At 42.1% G+C, this 22,048-nt stretch overlaps 1 protein-coding gene across 3 annotated transcripts in view; it reads right to left on the reverse strand.

Annotated features, from left to right (window-relative positions):
- Positions 1-22,048, reverse strand: part of PAIP1 (poly(A) binding protein interacting protein 1) — a 45,250-nt gene that overhangs the window by 8,045 nt on the left and 15,157 nt on the right. For all 3 annotated transcript variants that reach the window (XM_077816821.1, XM_077816823.1, XM_077816822.1), the window contains exons 5-9: positions 15,096-15,207; positions 13,766-13,891; positions 6,789-6,895; positions 472-589; positions 248-302 (exon numbers count right to left, since the gene is read on the reverse strand). In XM_077816821.1, the coding sequence (XP_077672947.1) occupies positions 248-302; positions 472-589; positions 6,789-6,895; positions 13,766-13,891; positions 15,096-15,207 (518 nt within the window). The remainder of the gene's footprint in view (positions 1-247; positions 303-471; positions 590-6,788; positions 6,896-13,765; positions 13,892-15,095; positions 15,208-22,048) is intronic.

The following is a 22,048-nucleotide window of genomic DNA, read 5'->3' on the forward strand; positions in this document are numbered from 1 at the left end:
ACCACGCATCCTCACGGCGCAGGGTCGACTGCTGCTGCTTCCCCGTCGACTCTGCTTCCGCCTCTCACCGCGGTGGAGTACCGGACTCGACGGCAATTGATTGGGGATCAATTTATCGTGTCTAAACTACATGCGATAAATCGATCCCTGATAGATCGATCACTACCCGCTGCACCGGCGAGTAGTGTAGACGTACCCTTAGCTATATTTTTCTTAGGAAAATGACTATACTAAGCTGGAGACATACCTGGGTCTGCTGCAGTGAAAGGAACACCATCAGAAGTGTAAAATGTTGGTTCATTCTAAAATTGAAATGACACAGTAAATTATACACATATTTAATATAAACAGGATAATTGTTCATTGCCTTTACTACTTCCAGAACATCTATCAAGGTTAACAAAATTTCTATGCATTTCTTTACGAAAATACATCAACTTGAACAATTGATGTTTCTGAGTATATTCATACCATAAAATAGTTGGGGTCATTTTCAGGTGTTGCTTCCCTATATGTTGAGGTTACATGAACTCTACCCCAGTTACTTGAGCGTAGTTCTACTAGTTTCAGAAGCATCTGTTTTACATCTCTGCAAATAGACAAAAAGCACCAAGAACTGCTTAAGTACTTTGTATTAAAATGTAAAAAAAAACCAAACAAGATTCTTTACAATCCAACATCTCTGTAACACTGCATATGCTACAATTTAAGTCAAAGTCCCTTAAAATAATTAAAAGAGAATGTTTCACACACATTTATAGCTAAAGGTAGGGGGAAGAGAAAGGGTTAACAAACCAGTAAGATATCAAAACTCTAGCAGTTACTAAACAAATCTACAGTAAAATGGTTTTAGAAAATCTACCTATTTTGCCACCACAATTGATTTTGAATGAACACATATGCGAGCTAGTTTCTTACCACGGATGCAATGAAGTAATTCTGATTGCATAACGTAATCAATTACAGAAAACAAGTGTGCAAGAGAATCACATTGACATGTTAAATATCGCCCCCCAGGATATTACATTTTCCACTTATGTAGGACTAAACAGTATACATAATATCAATACATTCAAATGATGTTTTACATCTTTACTCGCTTCTTATGCATTGCAAAATACAATTACAAATGCCAAGTTCCCTCCCTATTTTAGCTAGCACATCCACTCATACGTGCAATATGAAACAAATAACAAAAAACTATTACATTTATAAGTAAGTAGCTATTTATAAAATTAGAGGATGTACTGTTCTTGGGGAATGAGAAAGTGTGACATGCCCAAACTGTCTTCGTTCCATACAACCTGTCTCAGAAAAATCCTCCGTATCTTTTGGCCCAGAACAATCTCAAACCAAGATCTATTGACACAGTGCAGCCACGAGGATCTGAGCACCATCATTGCCAGGAGGCATTGGAGATGGATCGGTCATGTGCTTCGGATGGAAACTGATTCCATCACCAGAGTAGCAAGAAGATGGACACCTGAAGGCAAGTGAAACGAGGCTGCCTGAAAACAACATGGCGAAGCGCTGTGGAAGCCGAGCTGAAAAATCTGGGGCACAGCTGGGGAACAACTGAAAGACTTGCCAGAAACAGACAGGAGTGGAGGAGCTTCATCACTGCCCTAAATGCCGTAATAGGAGGCGTAATAGGAACATGATGATAAGAGAATACGAGAACAGTCATCATCATCATCATCATCCTGTTCCCATTACGCTTCTTATGAGTAACATGAAATTTTCCCAGATGTTTACTGTATGACTGTCTAGGCTGGAGGAATCTTTCCCAAAATTTTAGTTCTTTAACTTAATCATCATCATTTTGGACTTATACCTGAAAGTATCGCTTACAGTCCATTTTTCCCCTTACCTATTTTTGTGAAGGAAGATATTGTAGGTCAATCAATGGCAATGAAATATGTGCAATGACAGAAAAAAATTAAATGTCATATTTCAAAGCTCACTTGTTCTAAAAAAAATTACTGATGAGCATACAGCATGATAAAATCATGAAAAGTAACAACTCACAAATTATTTAAAGTTGAGTGTTAATAATAAGCAAAATCCAAGATACTACAAAGGCTTTTGATTTGCGTGAAGTGGCTCAACAGCCATAAAGTTCGTGCAACAGAACAAAAAAATCCAATTATGTTCAGGAGGTCACAGTACTGGGTAATTGGAGGACATGTTTTTTTTTTAATATACAGTTGAACCTTGAAGACAATAAATCCTTCAGATTTGTTTTGTTCCGGGATTTATTTCGGATAAATTCTCTTTTTCCGTCAGGATCTGGATGCAGTGAGGTGATTTTATACTTTTCTTTATACTTTCTCTCAACTAGATCTACAGAAGGCACAAGATCAGGGATTTGCTGTTCTCCCTCAGAGTTAAATAGATAATTGAAAAGATGATACACAACAGACAATACTTCCGTTTCCAGTAAAATATCAAACCTGCAGCAAGAGTGAATCAAGCAGAGTCTGTAACATTCTCTTTCATGTCAGCATTGCCGTCAGTGATTTTACATCAACAGGGCAATTTCACTCATTATTACCCCTCCCACCGAAAAGCCTGCATAAGAAAGCTGGGGGGATGAAAACTCAACAACATTCACTTATCTGAATTTACCTTTGACTTTTTCCTCTGGTGAGGGAGGCTTTGGTTACCATGGATTTTTGAGGCTGTAGGTCCTCCCATTCCCAGTGATCTTGGGGTATCTACAAAAATGAATCTCCTTCCATGCAAAGCCAGAAGCTCTCAGGTGTAATACCTGCCACAGATGCTACTGAGCAGCAACAAGGTTCCTGCAAGGACAACTACTGATCCACTGGCCTTCCTCCCTCTGACAGGACACCTGCTGCAATTGTCTGGGTCCCACCATGGCTGTGTAATAGCAGCCTTGGAAGAACTCAGAGGGATGGAATAAACTCCTGTCCAGATTTCTCTGTGGAAGTCCTGAAGCTGAATGTAGTAGAGCAGTGGTTCCCAGACTGGGGTTTGCACACCCCTGGGGGTTCGCACCATATTACAGGGGGGTAGCCAGAAAAATTTCTCTAATGGTGGCCAGAGGACGCCGGGCATGGGAGGCAGCAAACGGGACCCAGTTGCAGGGTAGACAGCCCGAGACCCATGGAGTGCTGAGCAGGTAGCCGAGCCCCTGTCAGTGGAGGGACCAGCAGCCCAAGCCTGCGGAAGTTGGAGCCAGCAGCCTGAGCTCTGTGGAGCACACAGCTGAGCCCTGGTTGGCAGGAGCCTGAGCTCCAGTGCTCAATGCAGGGCTGGCAGCCCAAACGCCGCCCCAGTCGGGGGGGGGGGGGGGGGGCAGGGGAGTGGGGGAGGGAGGGCGGCAGCCCAAGCCCCAGTGGTCAGCATGGAGTCGGCAGCCCAAGTCCCATGGAGTGAGGGGCTGGGCAGTTGGGGCTAACAGCCCAAGCCCCAGTGGTCAGCAGGGACTGGCAGCCCGAGCTCAGTGGAGCGCTGAGCGGGCAGCCTGAGTCCCAGTCAATGGGGTCCAGCAGCCCAAGCCCCGTGGAGGGCAGAGCCGGCAGCCCAGACCCCCGAGGAGGGCCAGCAGCCTGGGCCCCATGGTGGGCAGGGCAGCAGCTGGGACCCCAGGCGCGCAGGTGGCAGCTCGAATCCTTGGCCAACAGGGGAACTTGGGCAGCATAAAGGGCAGAGTGAGCACGGGCCATGCTATATGTGGGGGGGTGATCCAGGCTAATTTGTCCCTCATGGGGCACCCCCCTAGGAACGGCCCTAGTGGTGGAAGAAAAGGGGTTTGAGTGCCAAACCAGCTGGAACCACATTGTAGCCAGTGTAGCAGCATTAAGGTGCCTTAGTAATTTGATACTAAGTCATTCTCTCTGGAGAGCTGTTTTGCTTCAGTGAGACATGAGTGAATCTTCTCATTTTCTAGTTTGTTGGTTGTTAGCATTCTATCTGTTATTTTTATTACAACACAATAAATATTTTGTACACAAGTTCAATGGATAAGTGGCTGAAAAAGGAAAGTGTAAAGACACAAGAATCAGCTAGTGTTTCCTCAAGTCCACACTGTGGAAAATCTAAGTCTAATGATCATGATGGTCCTGGAAAGTCACTTACAAAGAAAAGAAAATATGACAATGATTATATAAAATATGGCTTTACTTGCATTGGTGATCAAGAATGTCCAAAACCACTGTGTGTAATTTGTGGTGATGTTCAACAAACAGCAGCCTCAAACCTTCTTTACTTCGGAGCCATTTAGAAACTAGGCATCCTGCACAACTCGACAAGCCTATTGATTTTTTCAAGCGAAAATTAGCTGAGAGGAAAAGTGACATTACCAGTTTTATAACCAAAGCAAGTACTGATAATGCAAATGCACTTGAAGCATCATACTGCATGAGCTACTGAGTAGCAAAAGCATCAGAAGCCCATACCATAGCAGAGAGCTTGATTGGTCCATGTATAAAAGATGTAGTTCATTGCACGCTCAGAGAAAAGGCTGCAAAAAGGATTGACACCTTTGTCCAATAATACATTGTCACGAAGAATTAATGACATCTCAAATAATGTAGAGACTACAATGGTCCATATTATGCTATACAGTTGGATGAATCAACTGATGTAGCTAATCTAGCTATTTTGCTGTGGTTTGTACGTTATGTGAATGAAGCTATGGTTGAAGAAAACTTGTTGTTTTACTGACCATTGGAAGAACGTACAACTGGAAAAGAGATCTTCAATCTGACTTATGCATATTTTCAAGAAAAGGAAATAGATTGGTTTCATTGCCTAGGCATTTACACTGATGGGGCCACATCAGTGACGGGCAAGTATACTAGATTTGTAGATCAAACAAAAAAGGTTGCATCAAAAGTCTCTTGGACTCATTGCAGTAGCCATAGACAAGCCCTTGCAACAAAACACATGCCTGAGGGACTGAAGGAAGTGCTGGATAATGCAGTGAAAATGGTAAATTTCATAAAATGATGGCCAACAGATTCCAGAATATTTCACATACTTTGTGAAGAAATGGGTAATATACACAATTGTCCGTTGACCCCCTCCGAAGTTAGATGGCTCTCATGGGGCAAAATCCTTTTGTGCTTGTTTGAGCTTAGAATGGAAATCCTAGTTTTTTTCAACAGCCACCCTTTCCACCTTGCCAGCTGTATGGAAAATAATATCTGGCTCCAGAACCTAGCTTGTTTCGCAGATATTTTCTCAAGAATTAATTACCTAAATTTATCTCTTCAAGGCCTCAGTATAACAGTTTTCAATGTGCAAGAGCGAGTTGAATCCACGATAAAAAAAAAAGTTGCAGTTCTGGGAAAGTTGTTTGAAAAACAATCAAACTGAGTGTTTCAGTACTCTTCATGACTTCCTGGCAGAACATAAACTTCAGTTGGATCAGTGCACTAAAACCAATATAACTGCACACCTAAAAGGACTTTGCACAACTTTCCAGCTATGTCAGGCGATAATGACTGGATTCATAACCCTTCTGATGATACCACTTTCTCAACACACATATTGAATACTGAGAAAAAGAGAAATTGATTGAGATCTCCTGTGATTACGAACTGAAAAGGAGTTTCAGAAATCTGTCATTGATCAACTTTTGGCTGAGTTTAAGAAACTAGTACCCTCTTCTGGCAGAAAAAGCTATTACAGTTTTGTTACCATTTTCAACAACATACTTATGTGAGAAAACATTTTCCTCATATGCACATCTGAAAACCAAATACAGAAACAGACTTGATGCTGAACCAGACCTGAGACTTTATCTTTCTCCAGTGGTTCCAGACTTGCAAGAGCTATGCAGAGCAAAGCAAGCGCATCCATCACACTGAGGAAATTTAAACTTAAATCCCTGGAAATACTAATTTTTAGGAGAGGGTTCACGAGATTTCACAATTTAATGAAAGGGGTTTACGGGTTGTTAAAGTTTGGGAACCCCTGTATTAGAGTGACGTTTACCCAGCCACTCCTCCATTGTTTCTCCAACCTCTAATCAGATCCATAAGAGACAGAGGAGGTACTGTGGAGGCAGAATAATTATTGGGGATGATCAGCGACACTGAATAAAGTCAATAAATCCTCATACTAGTGAAGTCAATCTCCCTCACAATATCTTTAATGAACATGTTCTATGCAAGATACTCTAGCAGGAATAGTTTTGCCACTTATAACTATAGCATCCAAAATGTTCTCTTAGAAAACTAATCTTAACTCTTCTGCACAACAGTACATTTTGGAAGTGCTGTTGGTTCAAATTAATGAATATACTGAAGAGATATATTAGCAGTGAAATATACAATATTCATGATATTCTATAGTAACCAACCATCGCATATGGTATATAAATTACCAAGGTGGTAAACTGTGAACAAAATCAAGAAATATTGTAACTGACAAAGTTACTTCAACAAAAGCAAAAATTATAAAGTCCACTATAGAAGTATAGCACTGAAAAGGTATTTTAATACCCAAGGTTAAAATCTATATTAAATTGCTTAAAATATCTAATTTATACATGTACAAATTTCCCAGTCATTCTTTAGAAACAGGTTTTACTGTATGGGAATGTTCTAGCATAAAGTATATTACCTCATGGCCCATAAGAACAAAGACCCATTAAGGTTACTATAACTCTGCAAAGAATGCATTCTGTACATTGACATTATTTGAATACAGCAGAAATATTAAGTGACATACAGCTCTGAAGAATAAGTAGAAAAACCCCACACGAGTAAAGAAAAGCAGTGAAGAATTAATGATCAACTAATTTTTCCGCCCACCTGCTGCAATTTGCATCCAGGACAACATTTTCAATTCTCTGGACCATTTCATCCATATCAGTCTTTCCTTTTTCTTTCCATGCATCTTCCAAAACTGATCCGGTCAACTAAAAAAAAAAAAAAAAGGCATATTTTATTAATAAAAAAGCATGTAAGTGCACTACATAAAATAAGTTAAGGTTCATGGAATTCTGTGACAAGTGTAGACACATTATTTGACTACCCTAAAGGAAAAGCTAACCTTGATTTTCTAGATGTCTTTAATTTCATAACAATACAGACCGCATAAGTCGGGGTGGGCAAACTTTTTGGCCTGAGGGCCACATCGAGGTGCGAAACTGTAGGAAAGACTGTGCCCCCCAAAGAGCCTGGCCACTGCCCTTGCCCCCCATTCGCCCCCTCCCACTTCCCGCCCTCTGACTGTCCCTCTCAGAACCCCCGACCCATCTAACCCCCCCTGCTCCTTGTCCCCTGACTGCCCCCTCCTGGGGTCCCCTGTCCCAAACTGCCCGCCCCCGCCCCCCTCCCCCTGGATCCCACCCCTATCCAACCCCCCCACTCCCTGTCCCCTGTCCCTCCCCCGCCCCCACCCCCGACAGGGCCCCTGGTACTCCCACGCCCTGTCCAAACCACCCTGTTTCCTGACCGCCCCATCCAACTGCCCCTTGCTCCCTGACTGCCCCGGGGACCCGCTGTCCCTAACCGTCCCCTGCTCCCTGTCCCGACTACCCCCTGGGACCTTCTACCCAACCCCCCCACCGCCGCGCGCGCCGCCTCCCCCTTACCATGCCGCTCAGAGCGGCAGGATCTCGTAGCCCTGCTGCTCGCGCAGCAGCGTAACTGTGGCGGAGGGGCCGGGGGTAAGCCTCCTGGGCCAGGCAGGACAGTCCTGCGGGCTGCAGTTTGCCCACCTCCGATATAAGTTAATGAATTCTCATTAAATTGTGTTGGTAGTTCATCAACAGCTGGTCTTTGGTTTTTGTAAACAAAGTGAGTTTGGTCACTGAACCTTCCACTTTTTAATGCTACTTAGAAATTGAATGAACAGCCCTGTTGCCATTTATGTTATCTTCAGGACTTTACACTAACCACAACTTGAAAACAGCTCTTCAGTAACCTCACAAGACTTTAAAGCAGCCACGCAAGGTTCACTCTTTAAACATGTGCACAAAACCTGATGGTGTTTTTCCAAGCAATGAAGACTTTTCTATTTTACAATTTTTATGATAATTATTTCCCCTAAAAAGAGAGATATATCACTAGGTTTGCCCAAAAACCCACACATCACTGGGAGATGAGGAGCTCTTCCTAAATTACTTAGTGTAGACATTACCTCATAGGTCTTGCAACTAGGCAAAAATACCATGAGAAGGATAAACTTCAATGTTATTTCAAAACTAAATTCTGAAATAAATGTAGTATTTATTTAGATTTATGACAGAAAGCTAAAAAAACTGGTACTAAGTTCCCAAATTCCATATTTCAAAAAAATTTATTTTTAGGATATCTGAAATTAAAGAAGAGAAAAAGAACACAGTCTGTATGCAAGTTTAGAACTTCTATGAATCACAAAAGACCAATACGGCTACAAGTATGAGAGAAGAAAGCAGCAAGATTAGACCTTACCTGAAATTTTGACTTTTGACTCATTTGAAATTCTGTCCCTTATTACTAAAATGTAATATATCTATTTTTTCCTAATGAAGTTATGACTGATGTGTATGGCAATTGCGAATGTTGGTCTATTGGGTAATATATCATGTATAAAGCTAGACTTAATAAACAGACTTCAAACCCAACCAGACTGATTTGGCCCTTCTTCACTCCCAGGAATATAAATTAAGTACTATGCACGTTACTGTTGACAGTATAAAAAAAAAAAAATAAAAAATCAAGGCCTTCTTGACTGCTGTGTACAGAGATTAACAATATCTTGGCACTCTCAGAAGAGCCAGGATTTGCTTGTGATCTTTGTCAAAATTTTCCCTGCCTCCACTATTGTGTACTGTACACTAGCTGGTTGCTGACCTCCAGCCTCAGAGCTGCTATATTTCACTGGTGCAATATATATTGTTAAACTGTTTTGGGATCCATTGAAATTATAAAAAGAAAAGGAGTACTTGTGGCACCTTAGAGACTAACAGTTTTCCACTGAATGCATCCGATGAAGTGAGTTTTAGCTCACGAAAGCTTATGCTCAAATAAATTTGTTAGTCTCTAAGGTGCCACAAGTACTTCTTTTCTTTTTGCGAATACAGACTAACACGGCTGCTACTCTGAAATTGAAATTATAGTTACTATACACAAAGTCAAATATTTTTAAAGTTATATTGCTATATTTTCTGTAGTTAGAAAATGCCACTTAATTGTTGCCAAGTTAAATCCCATATAATACCCAATTAACAAAAGATAGTAACGTTTCTTTCAAATGATCAGATGAACACAGAACGATTCTACTGGTACCACTGTCTTAGATGAATGGTTTTGAAATGCATGTTTGTCCTGATGACTTCAAAAATAAAAGATAACAAAATACAGTAGATCATTTGATAAGCCAACTACAGTCAAATATCTGATTAGCAGTTTTAACTTGTAACTGAGGGCAGAACTTGTAACCATGGTCACCGTAAGCCAGAGAGTTATTTGTATTACCTTAATGGAAAAGGCCAAACATGTATTTCTACACAGACTTCATGAACTACTCAGGATCTTTCATCAGGTGTAGTAAATATTCAACCACAAATCTATGTAAAACAGATTAAATGCTGTTTGGAAAACAGAATGAATAAAGAAGTGTGAAATACGAAAAAAGCTACAGAAGGAACAGAAGTCTTTGTGCCTATACTCCCTTACTTATTTTTTTTAAATAAGCTGAACTCCCCCAAATCTTAATGCTGCAGACATAAAACAAACCTTCATAAAGAGCGCCACGTTTTTAATTTATATAGTTCTACTGTAGATATTTTCAAAAACTCCAAGCTTGGACATTTAATGAAGATATAAAAGCCTAGATTTAGTTCCTAAAGAAATGAGTTTTCAAAGCGCCAAGCATCTGCAGCACCCAGTCAGCTCATAACTAAATCATAGGGAGCTCAGCACCCGTGAATATCAGGCTGCTTAATTAAATGCCTAAATATGGTTTCAGAAGCCTAAACTTAAATAAAATTCAAATTTGGATATCTATTTGAAGTAGAGGCTGTTTTTGGCTTATTTTTAGCTGCAAAAACCCTGGATGATATCATAGAAGCAGTTCTCAGAACAACATCATGATCTCCTGTTCTCCAACACCAATTATACTTGTGATGTCACAACTACTGCTGTAACTAGGTATCATCCCAAGAGAAAAGGTGAATTTTATTTTTCTTAAATTGCAGTACTTAAAGATGAACTACTTAGACTCTCAATGATTTGCTGAAGTTATGTGCAGACTCAAACAATGCAAATAAATTTTACATTTTAAAACAACCAACCAAAAAACACACAACCAAAACCAACCAACCAATTGCTCCTTTACTTATCTGCCAAAACGTCCAACTGTTCTATGCAGCGTTGTTGTAGCCATGTCAGTCTCAGGATGTTAGAGAGATAAGGTGGGTGAAATAATGTATTTTATGAGACCAACTTCTGTTGATGAGAGAGACAAGCTTTTGAGCTTACAAAGAGCTCTTCATGTCTGGGAAACTTATGCAAGGTCTCCACTACACACTTACTTTGGTATAACTATGTTACTCAGGGGTGTGAAAAATCCAGTGCTATGTTGGCAGGAGAGGGCTTCTCTTGGAGGTGGTGTTATTAAGCCGATGGGAGAGCTCTCTTCTGTCTGCTTAGAGAGTGTCTACGCTGACACTGCATTGACCTAACTACATTGACCTAAGCACTATGCCTCTCATCAAGGTGGAGTTATTAAGTTGGTGTAGTGGGCAAGTTACAGGAGAGGGAGCTACATTTCAGTGTAGGCACTTACAGAGTTAGCTGTGTGACGTTATTGATTTGAACTGGGACCATATAGAACATTGTTGCAACCAAGGTCCTGCAGTGGCACCAAATCTTGTATAAAGGGGGTCAAATAAGGTGTCTAAGACGAGGTTATGGTTTGCTGGTTATGATTATGCGATCTGTTTGCATGTATCATTTTTGTATTTAAAGATATAAGTATTGGGTCTATACTGTCTGTTTTTCAAACTTATGCTATGCTTCTGGGTGACACCACAGACAAGTTGGTGTCAGCTCTGCCTAGCCTGCTTGATGGCCCATTAAGGACCATCAGCTATACAACTGACCCACTGAGAGAAGGCACACACGCCTTGCGACTCAGCAAGGTATGCAGGGACCTGCCTATGGACAGAACTCTGAGGTTTTTCTAGGCCACGTGAGGGACAGCTTTCCCTTGGGACAAAGAAAGCAGAGACCACATGGCAAAAGAATATAAAAAGCTGCTGCAGCTCCTCCGTCTTGTCTTCAATCCTGCTTCTTACCTCTGGAGGGACTTTGCTACACTGAAGCTTTGAACAAATGACTGATGACCCATCCCAGCTGTGGATGTACTCCAGAGACTTAATCTGAACCTGCAGTTTATTCTATCACTGCTGCAAGCCTAAACCAAGAACTTTGCCATTATTGTATGTAATTGATTCCATTTAACCAATTCTAACTCTCATCTATATTTCTTTCCTTTTATGAATAAACCTTTAGATTTTAGATTCTAAAGGATTGGCAACAGTGTGATTTGTGGGTAAGATCTGATTTGTATATTGACCTGGGTCTGGGGCTTGGTCCTTTGGGATCGAGAGAACCTTTTTTCTTTTACTGGGGTATTGGTTTTCATAACCATTTGTCCCCATAACGAGTGGCACTGGTGGTGATACTGGGAAACTGGAGTATCTAAGGGAATTGCCTGTGTGACTTGTGGTTAGCCAGTGGGTCTTCTCTGTTTGGCTGGTTTGGTTTGCCTTAGTGTGCACAGAAACCCCAACGTTGGGCTGCAACTGCCCTGCTTTAAGCAATTTGTCCTGAATTGGCACTCTCAGCTGGGTCCCGCCAGAACCAGCTTCGTTACAAGCTGTAATAAGCTAAAGCTGTAAAATAAGCTGCTTTATATCCAATTAACTCTGTAGTATAGATCAGTCGTCATAGGTAAATACAAGATGGAACAGATTATTTAGCATAAGTAGTTAACGCATATTTAAAAAGGACTATTCAAGGCAAAGTGGCCTGTTAACACCCCTCCAGTCATAGGTAGGAAAGGAAACAGGAGGGGGCAGCAGCAACTGGGCGGGATGAGGTGGGAGGGGGTGTTGTTAGTGGGCTATAGACTGTTGTAATAAGCCATAAATCCAGTGTTTCTATTTAGTCCATGATTTTAGTGTATAGCAAAGTTTTGAATGTAAGCTCCGAGTCTCATCTTTTGAAAGTGTTATGTAGGTCTCCTTTGAAGAGGACGATGGGTAGGAGCTTATATTCATAACTTTGCTAAAAGAAAAGGAGTACTTGTGGCACCTTAGAGACTAAAAAATTTATTTGAGCACAAAGCTGTAGCTCAGAAAAGCTTATGCTCAAATAAATTTGTTAGTCTCTAAGGTGCCACAAGTACTCCTTTTCTTTTTGCGAATACAGACTAACATGGCTGCTACTCTGAAACATAACTTTGCTAGACACTGAAAATCATGGACTGAATAGAGACACTGGATTTATGGCTTATTACAACAGTGGTTCTCAACCTTTTTGGGCTCAGGACCCATTTGTAAATGTTTATGTCCTGTCATGACCCACTAAATAGTCTGGCGGTAGAGGCCCTGGGGTGGTTTCAGTTGAATTCTGCCCTGCACTCACCCAACAGTGATGGCTTCTGCAGCTCTTGTGCTGTGGGGCTGGCTGGGTGTGGCGCTCTGCTCCAGGCATTTCAACTTCCGGGGATGCAGCACAGGTCACGTTTGGACCTGCCTCCTTGACTGGACCAAATTTGTGACCTGGCTCATGGGGTTGCAGTGCCACTCACTCAAATTTGGCATACCCAGACTCCCGTTGTCATGATGACTGGGCCAAACGTGAGGGGCTCTGGGACTCCAGAGGTTGCAGTGCCTGGAATAGGTAGGCAAGCCCAGCCAGCCCCTTGGGACAGGAGCTGCCATGTGATCTTTTGAAACATTCTGGAGACCCAATTTGGGTCCCGACCAGCGGGTTGAGAAACCTGGTCTACACTACCAACTTTTGTCAGTATAGCTACATCGCTCAGGAAAATCCACCCCCCCATGCAATGAAGTTATACCAACCTAACCCTCAGTGTAGACAGCACTATGTTGACAGGAGGGCTTCTCCCTTCGACATAGCTACTGCCGCTGAGGGAGGTGGAGTACCCAGATGGATGGGAGAAAGGCGAAAGCAATGTCTTCACTAAGTGGTGCAGCTGTGCTGCAGCAGCACTGCAAATGTGAACAAACCCTGAGTAAGTTTTCCAGACCTGAAGAAGAGCTTTGTGTGCAAAGGAGGAAATGCTTTTCAAATGTTTTGAAACATGAACATATTTGCATTTGTTATGGCTAAATATAAAATTCTATTAATGATTTCAGCTCTTAATATACTTTTATAGATAGTCTGCAGTTTACCAGCAGAAACTATAGCAACCGCCATATTGTTAATTCCTTCCACTTTGCATCACTAGCAGGCAATGTTTTCTCTCTCTTTATCTCAGAGGCAACTATCCAAAAATATAGCAATCACTTTAAGGAGCTATTTTAACATGAAAATATTAAACTAGCAATTTTCTTTAATATATCTTGGTGTTAACTGATCTCAACGCAGAAGTTATATTTTCATATAAAAAGGTAGTGTTGGTCAAGTACTTACTTTCATACAGCAGGGCAATCTGGTTATATTATGACAAAACCTGCAATATTTCATCAACATTTAAGTTTACAAAAAGTAGCAGTTACAATACACTTTTAAAAGAAAGAAAACACTGAATACTGAACTCTTCCTACCTTCAGTAACTTTACTGCACAGATTAAATTGTTGTCCACAGGATTAGAAAAAAGCGCGTTCAGTAATTCCCGAAGGCCAGTCTGCAGAATCTCTGCTCGCATTACTTGTCCTTTTGTTCCCTTAATCTACAAATGACCAAAAACCATGTCTGAACACTTAAAATAGATTCAGATTATTTCTAAAGTTTGCTATAAAGGTTTCCCCTCTTCAATTCTGTACAGTTCAATGTGATAATACAGCAGTTGGACTTGACAAGTAGAGGAATATGAAAAAGCTTAATAAAAACTCCCCCCAAAAATTCTAAAGTAGGTTTTCTATAAAATTTGACATACAGCATACTTGCTGGATGGTATTGCATAATGATTGTATTAGCACTTGTTTGGGAAGACCTACATAAATGCTTGTTGTGACTTCCCCATTCATGAGTGACAAAGGTCATCCCAAGCTCTTGAGAATAAAAACCTTTCTTCCACACCATTATGTGCCCTGTCTCCCCTCCACCTCACATTTGGAAAGTTCTCTTTGTAATTAGATGTTCTAGAAACTGTTTTTTTAAATAAAGGTTAGATTCTGCAAGAGCTGATGGCTGTCATCTGGGAAAACTGTCTGACTGCCATCAGCAAATGAGCAAATGGCTTTTTTGAGGTCTAGTTATAAACAAATTAATGTGCAATACATACATTTATTTTGTGATTAGGTCTCCAAAACAGCAAAGCACATACTTAACTTATTGGAACATTCAAGAAATTTGAAACACGCATCAAATTTAAAAAATCAATGAAAGGCAATATATACTTTCTAAAAATCACACCACATTTAACCTGTGAAACTCACCAGGGTAAGATTTAAAAAAAACCTCATATATATGGAAAATGAACTGGCATGCTTCAAGGCATAAGACAAGTTCTAACTAATAAGAGTTAGGAAGAAACTTCCCCTATCAGCTGGTTCTTGGATTTGGGTACAATAATATATATTGTGGTGGTTTCACCGGGCAAAAATCTCATTTCAAAACAGAGAAAGGAGACACCTCATGCTGATTAGTCTGCCCTAGCTTAAGAAAGAAAGAGAAAGCATCTGTATCAAATACTGACTTTAAGAAAGCTGCTCTTATTATAATTTATTAGAAGCATTTTTATTCTCTAAATGACTTGTTCTTGTGTTGTTTTCTGAGACTCTGATGACAATGAATCAGTTTTGAAGTTCCTAGATGGTTAAAGGTTCAGTAACATAAAAGATTAATAAAATTTGATTTTAATCTGTTTTTTTTTTTAAAGAAATTTTAAATGAGTAACAAAAAAGGGCCATGATACAGAACTTTTTTCTTACCTCGAGGTTAAGATAAAGTTCAGCTAGGAACAGCACAAAAGCATGAAATTGTTTTCGAGTAGCCTCATCACCTTTTGCTGCTTGATCTCTGTTTTCATACTCCGTTTGACACCTACAAAAACATCCTCAGAATCAAACTGCAGTTACTGCTAGAAATTCTAGTGTTCATAAGAGTTAACTGTTTAACACGCTATAATGCTGTGAACTACTAAACTGAATAGAAAATATCTCAAGGACATTGAATACAGTACATCAATAAAAAAGGGACTAATTCATGAAGGAATGTATAGGACTTCATACACACAATAGGAATTTTCTTCTTTTACATTAATTAAATTAATTGTATGATTTAAAAAAAAAGGCAAATTTTCTAGTGCTGAAAGAATGGAAGCAGACAGCAAAATGGAACAGAACACAATACTTCTTTAAATATATCACTGATATATATTATTTCCCTACATTGTCCCTATACAAGTTAAATATTGGTAAATGGGTCCAAAAAGATGTAACTTCACACAGTAAGTAGAAGTTGAGTAAGGATACTTTAAATGATAGTTTCTCATATCCTCCTGTTAGTGGCTTTGTGTGCAACACCACAGACTATTTTACACCACTTAACATGTATCACCCCTATAACCTTGGCCCATTAGTTATAAATTATTGATATATATGGTTTAATTGTAAATCAAAATGAGATGGTGGACTACAGTTGAATGGAAATACAGAACATAAAAAAGATGAAAGGGAATAAGGGGAAATTTTGTATAGAACTAAGTACCCATACCAAACAAGGTCTTTGGAAATGTGCATACCAGTACACAACAACAGAGAATCTTATGGACCAATCCTTTTCATTATCAAGCACTGTCAGTGATAATTTGATGGAACAGAAAGGGACTTGGTTGTGAAGCTGAGGAGTATGACTGATTTAGGAATATGTTTGGATTGAAGAACATGCAAGTTGAGGTTGGCATAAATATTAATGTTATTTCCTGGATTTTCAGTGTCAACATTGATAAGAAAACCACATGAGCAACCTTAATTCAGTTTTCTAGATGAACTAACAAGGCAAATCTTCCTGAACACACTCATGTTTCTAAGCACAGTTCTAGAGAGCTGACTACGATTGTGGTTTAATGAATTGATTTGGGGACTGGGAACGATAAAATTTTAATCCGAAATACTGAAGTGGACTTGCTATACTGGTCTTGGGCAAATCTTAGGGCATGGCTACACTTGCGAGTTAGAGCGCATTAAAGCAGTCCAGTGCGCTCTAACTCATGATGCGTCCACACTGGCAAGGCATGTAGAGCACTCTGACTCCACGGCTAGAGCGCTCCTGGTACTCCACCTCAGTGAGTGGAATAACATTTGATGAGCCCCCGCTGGAGCGCCGCAGCACCAGTGTGGATGCCCTGGTCTGTTAATGCGCTCTGATCGGCCTCCAGAAGTGTCCCACATTGCCCGTTTTAGCCACTCTCGTCATCACTTTGAACTCTACTGCCCTGCCCTCAGATGACCAACTGTCAGACCCGCCCTTTAAATTCTCTGGGAATTTTGAAAATCCCCTTCCTGTTTGCTCAGCCAGGTGTGGAGTGCTCTCAGCAAATCTTTCCAGGTGATCATGCCTCCACGCGCCAGGCGATCCCCAGTATGGAGCAATGGCAAGGTGCTGGACCTCATCAGTGTTTGGGGGAAGGAAGCTGTCCAGTCCCAGCTGCGCTCCAGCCATAGGAATTATGATACCTTTGGGCAGATATCAAGGGACATGATGGAAAGGGGTCATGACCAGGATGCACTGCAGTACAGGATTAAAGTGAAGAAGGTGGTGAATGCTTACTGCAAAGCTTGCGAGGCAAGCAGCTGCTCCAGTGCTGCTCCCTCTATCTGCCGTTTTTACAAAGAGCTGGACGCGATACTTGGGGGCGACCCCACCTCCACTCCCAGTAGCACCATGGACACTTCAGAGTACAGTCCAACAAGGCTGGAGGAGGAGGAAAAGCAAAGCAGGAGCGAGGGCGCTGAGGAGGAAGATACCCTGGCATCCCTAGATGCATGCAGCCAGGAGCTGTTCTCAAGCCAGGAGGAAGGTGGCCAGCTGCAGCGGCCAATGCTTCGGGAAGGACAAACACCATAGGAGATTCCCGGTAATTGGCTTTTATTTTGGGAAGGAAGTTATTCGGTGAGAGCTCTTGGGGCAAGCAGGGTTAGGGCTGCATGCATGCCTAGATGCGGAATAGGGCATTGATGCGCTCTCACACATAGTGGTAATCTGCCTCAGTGATCCCTTCAAAGATCACAGAACTTGGGCATTGTGGGAGAGCCACTGTGGTCCTTGTCCCAGTCAAGCTAACATGTACGCGCCACTGTGCCGTGAGGGGTGGGGGGGACCATTGCTGTACACAGGCAAGCTGCATATGGGCCAGGGCAGAAGCTGCATTGTGGAAGAAGACCCTCTCTTGCTTCCCAGGTCACCCTCAGCATCGAGGTATCTTCCAGGACGGACTCCTGCGGAAAATGTGGGGACAGTGTTCAGTACAGGGGCCTCCTGTAGCTGTTGGCTCTCCCCACGGCACAGAAACCCAGAGGACAATACAGCCATGAAAGAATCAGTCCCCCTTGACCCTGTGCTTACTCACCATTTTGGGGCTCCTGGGGATTATGTTTGCTTACTTTGGGACAGGCAAATTATGCGATTGTGCAGACTGTGCTTGCCCTCCTTAAGTACGGAGGATCATTGCTCTGTCTGGTGTGAACAATGCTGCCTCTGTTAAGTGTTGCATTTTGCCTTTACAGATCCAACTTTGAGATCTCAGCCGTCCATGTTATCACCGGCTGAGAGGCTGCAAAGAATCAGGAAGAGGCCAAGTAGAAGCAAAGAGGACATGCTGCATGAAGTCATGCAGCACTCCCTTAATGAAAATCAAAAAGTGCTGGAGTGATGGGAGAGTGAAAGGAGGGTCCGCCAGCAGAATGTGGACTGCCGGCACCAAAGCACAGGGTGGCTGATAAGCATCATGGAGCACCAAGCGGACTCGATCCAGGCGCTCGTGGCGGAGCACTACCATGCCCACCCCACCCCCCGCAGCTCTTGTCCCAATACTCTTTCCCTTGTGCCCCCATGTCACCTCCAACCCACTTTCCCCAACATCTGGGTTCTTATTGCCACCAGCTGTCTCCAACACTTGTAGCTTCACCACCCAGCCCTGAAAACTACAACCCTTACCCACTGCACTCAACCCCCATCACCATGCAGTATAGACATCCTGAAGTGCAGCACTCATTGCACAGCACTCCAAACAGGAAGGCTGAGTATGATAACAGGACATACGCAAACCTGTGATTGTACCGTTCCTCACCCCATCCCTTTGCCCTTTGTGTTTCCCAGGCAGTTGTGTTTCTTTTCAACAAATGCATTTTCTTTTCATTAAATGGATTTTTTGGCTTTGAAAACTTTCTTTATTATTGTATAAAGTAAAAGATACCCTCGGAAAGATACCTTGCCCAGGAAAGCAACAGGCACTGGAAGTCAGTGTATCATATGTAGCAAAAACAGATTCCTGCTAACATTGGAACCACTGCACTTCACTCCCGTGCAGGGCACCAAACATTACTGGTGGATTTCAGCCTCAAATTGCTCCTTCAAGGCATCCTAATCCTTGTAGCCTCGCACTTGGCCCCTCTAACAGCCCTGCTCTCTGAGTGTTCAAATTCAGCCTCCAGGTGTTGAACCTCCGAGTTTCATGCCTGAGTGAATCATTCACTCTTCCCTTCACAAATGTTATGGAGGGTATAGCAAGCAGCTATAACCGCGGGGATGCTGTTATCAGCCAGGTCCAGCTTCCCATACAGAGAGCGCCAGGGGCCCTTTAAACGGCCAAAAGCACACTCCACAGTCGTTCTGCACCAGCTCAGCCTGTTGTTGAACCGCTCCTTGTTGCTGTCAAGGCTCCCTGTGTAGGGTTTCTTGAGCCATGGCATTAAAAGGGTAAGTGGGGTCTGCAAGGATCACAATGGGCATTTCGACTTCCCCTATGGTGATCTTCTGATCTGGGAAAGAAGTCCCAGCTTGCAGCTTCCTGAACAGGCTAGTGTTCCAATAGATGCATGCGTCACGCACCTTTCCGGGCCAGCCTGTGTTAATGTCAGTGACACACTCACGGTGATCCACAAGCGCCTGGAGAACCATAGAGAAATACCCCTTCCGATTAACGTACTTGGAGGCTAGGTGGGCTGGAGCCAGAATTGGAATGTGTGTGCCATCTATTGCCGCTCCGCAGTTAGGGAAACCCATTTGTGCAAAGCCATCCACAATGTCAAGCACACTACCCGGAGTCACAGTTCTTCTGAGCAGGATGCGATTAATGGCCCTGCAAACTTGCATCAACACGATTCCAACGTCGACTTCCCCATTCCAAACTGGTTAGCGACCGATTGGTAGCTGTCTGGAGTTGCCAGCTTCCAGATTGCAAAAGCCACCCGCTTCTCCACCATCAGGGCGGCTCTCAATCTCGTGTCCATGCGCTGCAGGGTGGGGGCGAGCTCCTCACACAGTCCCATGAAAGTGGCTTTTCTCATCTGAAAGTTCTGCAGCCACTGCTCGTCATCCCAGACTTGCATGACGATGTGATCCCACCACTCAGTGCTCATTTCCCGGAGCACAAAAGTGCCATTCCACGGTGGTGAGCATGTCCATGAATGCCACAAGCAATCTTGTGTCGTATGCGTTACTTGCGTCGATATCATTGTCGGAGTCCTCACTGTCACTTTGGATTTTAAGGAGTAACTCGACTGCCAAATGCGATGTGCTGGTGAGACTCGTCAGCATATTCCTCAGCAGTTTGGGCTCCATTCCCACAGACCGAAAAGGAAGACAGAGCACGCAGTACAAAAAATGTTGAAAGATGGTGCCAATTGTGGACGGAAGCAGAGGGATTGCTTGGATTCAAACTGATGCATCACGGGGCATTGGGACAGCACCCAGAATGCCCCACACTCCCCGCCCCCTTCCCACAAGCCACAGCGCCAGAATGGGAAGAGGTGCTCTGTGGGATAGCTGCCCACAATGCACTGCTCCCAATGCCACTGCAAGTGCCGCAAATGTGGACATGCCAGTGTGCTTGCAGCTGTCAGCGTGGACAGACTGCAGCGTTTTCCCTACTGCACTCTAAGAAGGCTGGTTTAACTCAAAGTGCTCTACATTTGAAAGTATAGCCATGCCCTTATTCTCCCTGCTTCTGCTTTTTTCAAGCCTAAGCTTCTATAGCTTTTCTTCCAAAGTGCCATCTGTGATGCTGGCAGATGAGGTGCCAGCTCATGCCAAGGTCCCTAAGCCTCACTGAACACAGACACATGCATAGCTGGAAACCAATCTGACTCACCTGTGTGTTACTATTGTTAAAATAGATATTAGAGTTCTAAGAATGTATTTAGTCTTTAGACTTTATGAAATGCTTGTATGATGCTGCATGTATTAATCTTACTAATATTATCCGTATTCCGTATCATCGGGTGATATTTAAGTGTTTGCTCTGTAACTATAAAAAGTTTGCTAAGATTGTATACCCCACAGTCAGGAGAGAAGCATTACCAAGTGCGATGTACTAGTTTACCATATCATTTCCTCCCCCAAAAAAAAGGCCCATAAACACCAGACAAACCATCGTGGAACATCAGTGGACAAAAGACTTTGTTGATTGCTTCCCTCGCACCTATGAAGACAGCAGGGGACTGGACTAGATGACCTTTTGAGGTCCCTTCCAGTCCTACGATTTTGATTCTAGGTGCACAAGCACTCATCCCATCACAGTTTGAACGCTGGGGGAAGGGAATAGAAATCCTCATTAAGGAGAAATCATCATCACTGTGCTGCTTGGAATTGGGAGAGGGCAATATTTCTAAGCATAAGCCAGGGATCCCCAAGTCGCTTAGTTTGGTTAGCCCTAAAAGACATAATGCTTGCATACAGAGCAGCCATCACCTTTTTGGAATTTCAGACTAACTCATTTGTGTGTATGGTTATCTGCTTTAACCTTGTAAAATAACTAATTTCTTTTTCCTAATTAATAAATCTTTATTCAGTTTATTACAGAATTGGCTACAAGCACGGCCTTTGGCGAGAGAGCTAAAGTGACCTGTGGTAAGTGACTGGCTCATTGGGATTTGGAGTAACCAGAATATCATCGTGATTTTTGGTGGAAGGGACCATCTACCACAAAGGCAGGCTTGCATGGGTGGCAAGATAAACTGGAGTGTCCCAGGGGACTGTCTGTTACAGTGCTTGTCAAGTTCACATTTGTTACTTGATTGGTGGAATCTAATACAAAACATTAGGGCTGTTGATTAACTGCAGTTAACTTACATGATTAACTAAAAAAAAATTAATAGCAATTAAAAAAAATTAATCGTGATTAATCGCACTGTTAAACAATAGAATACCAATTGAAATTTATTAAATATTTTTGGAGGTTTCTCTACATTTTCAAATATATTGGATTTAAATTACAACACAGAATACAAAATGTACAGTTCTCACTTTATATTATTTTTATTACAAATATTTGCATTGTAAAATGATAAGATAGTATTTTTCAATTCACCTCATACAAGTATTGCACTGAAATCTCTTTATAGTGAAAGTGTAACTTACAAATGTAGATTTTTTTTAAAACATAACTGCACTCAAAAATAAAACAGTGTAAAACTTTAGAGCCTACAAGTCCATGCAGTCGTTGTACTTCTTGTTCAGCCAATTGCTAAGACAAACAAGTTTGTTTACATTTATGAGAGATACTGCTGCCTGCTTCTTATTTACAATGTCACCAGAAAGTGAGAACAGGCATTTGCATGGCACTTTTGCAGACGGTGTTGCAAGGTATTTACGTGCCAGATATGCTAAACACTCGTATGCCCCTTCATGCATGGGCCACCATTCCAGAGGACATGATTCCATG

Source organism: Eretmochelys imbricata, chromosome 5 (genome assembly GCF_965152235.1).
Source record: "Eretmochelys imbricata isolate rEreImb1 chromosome 5, rEreImb1.hap1, whole genome shotgun sequence".
Classification (NCBI taxonomy): Eukaryota; Metazoa; Chordata; order Testudines; family Cheloniidae; genus Eretmochelys; species Eretmochelys imbricata.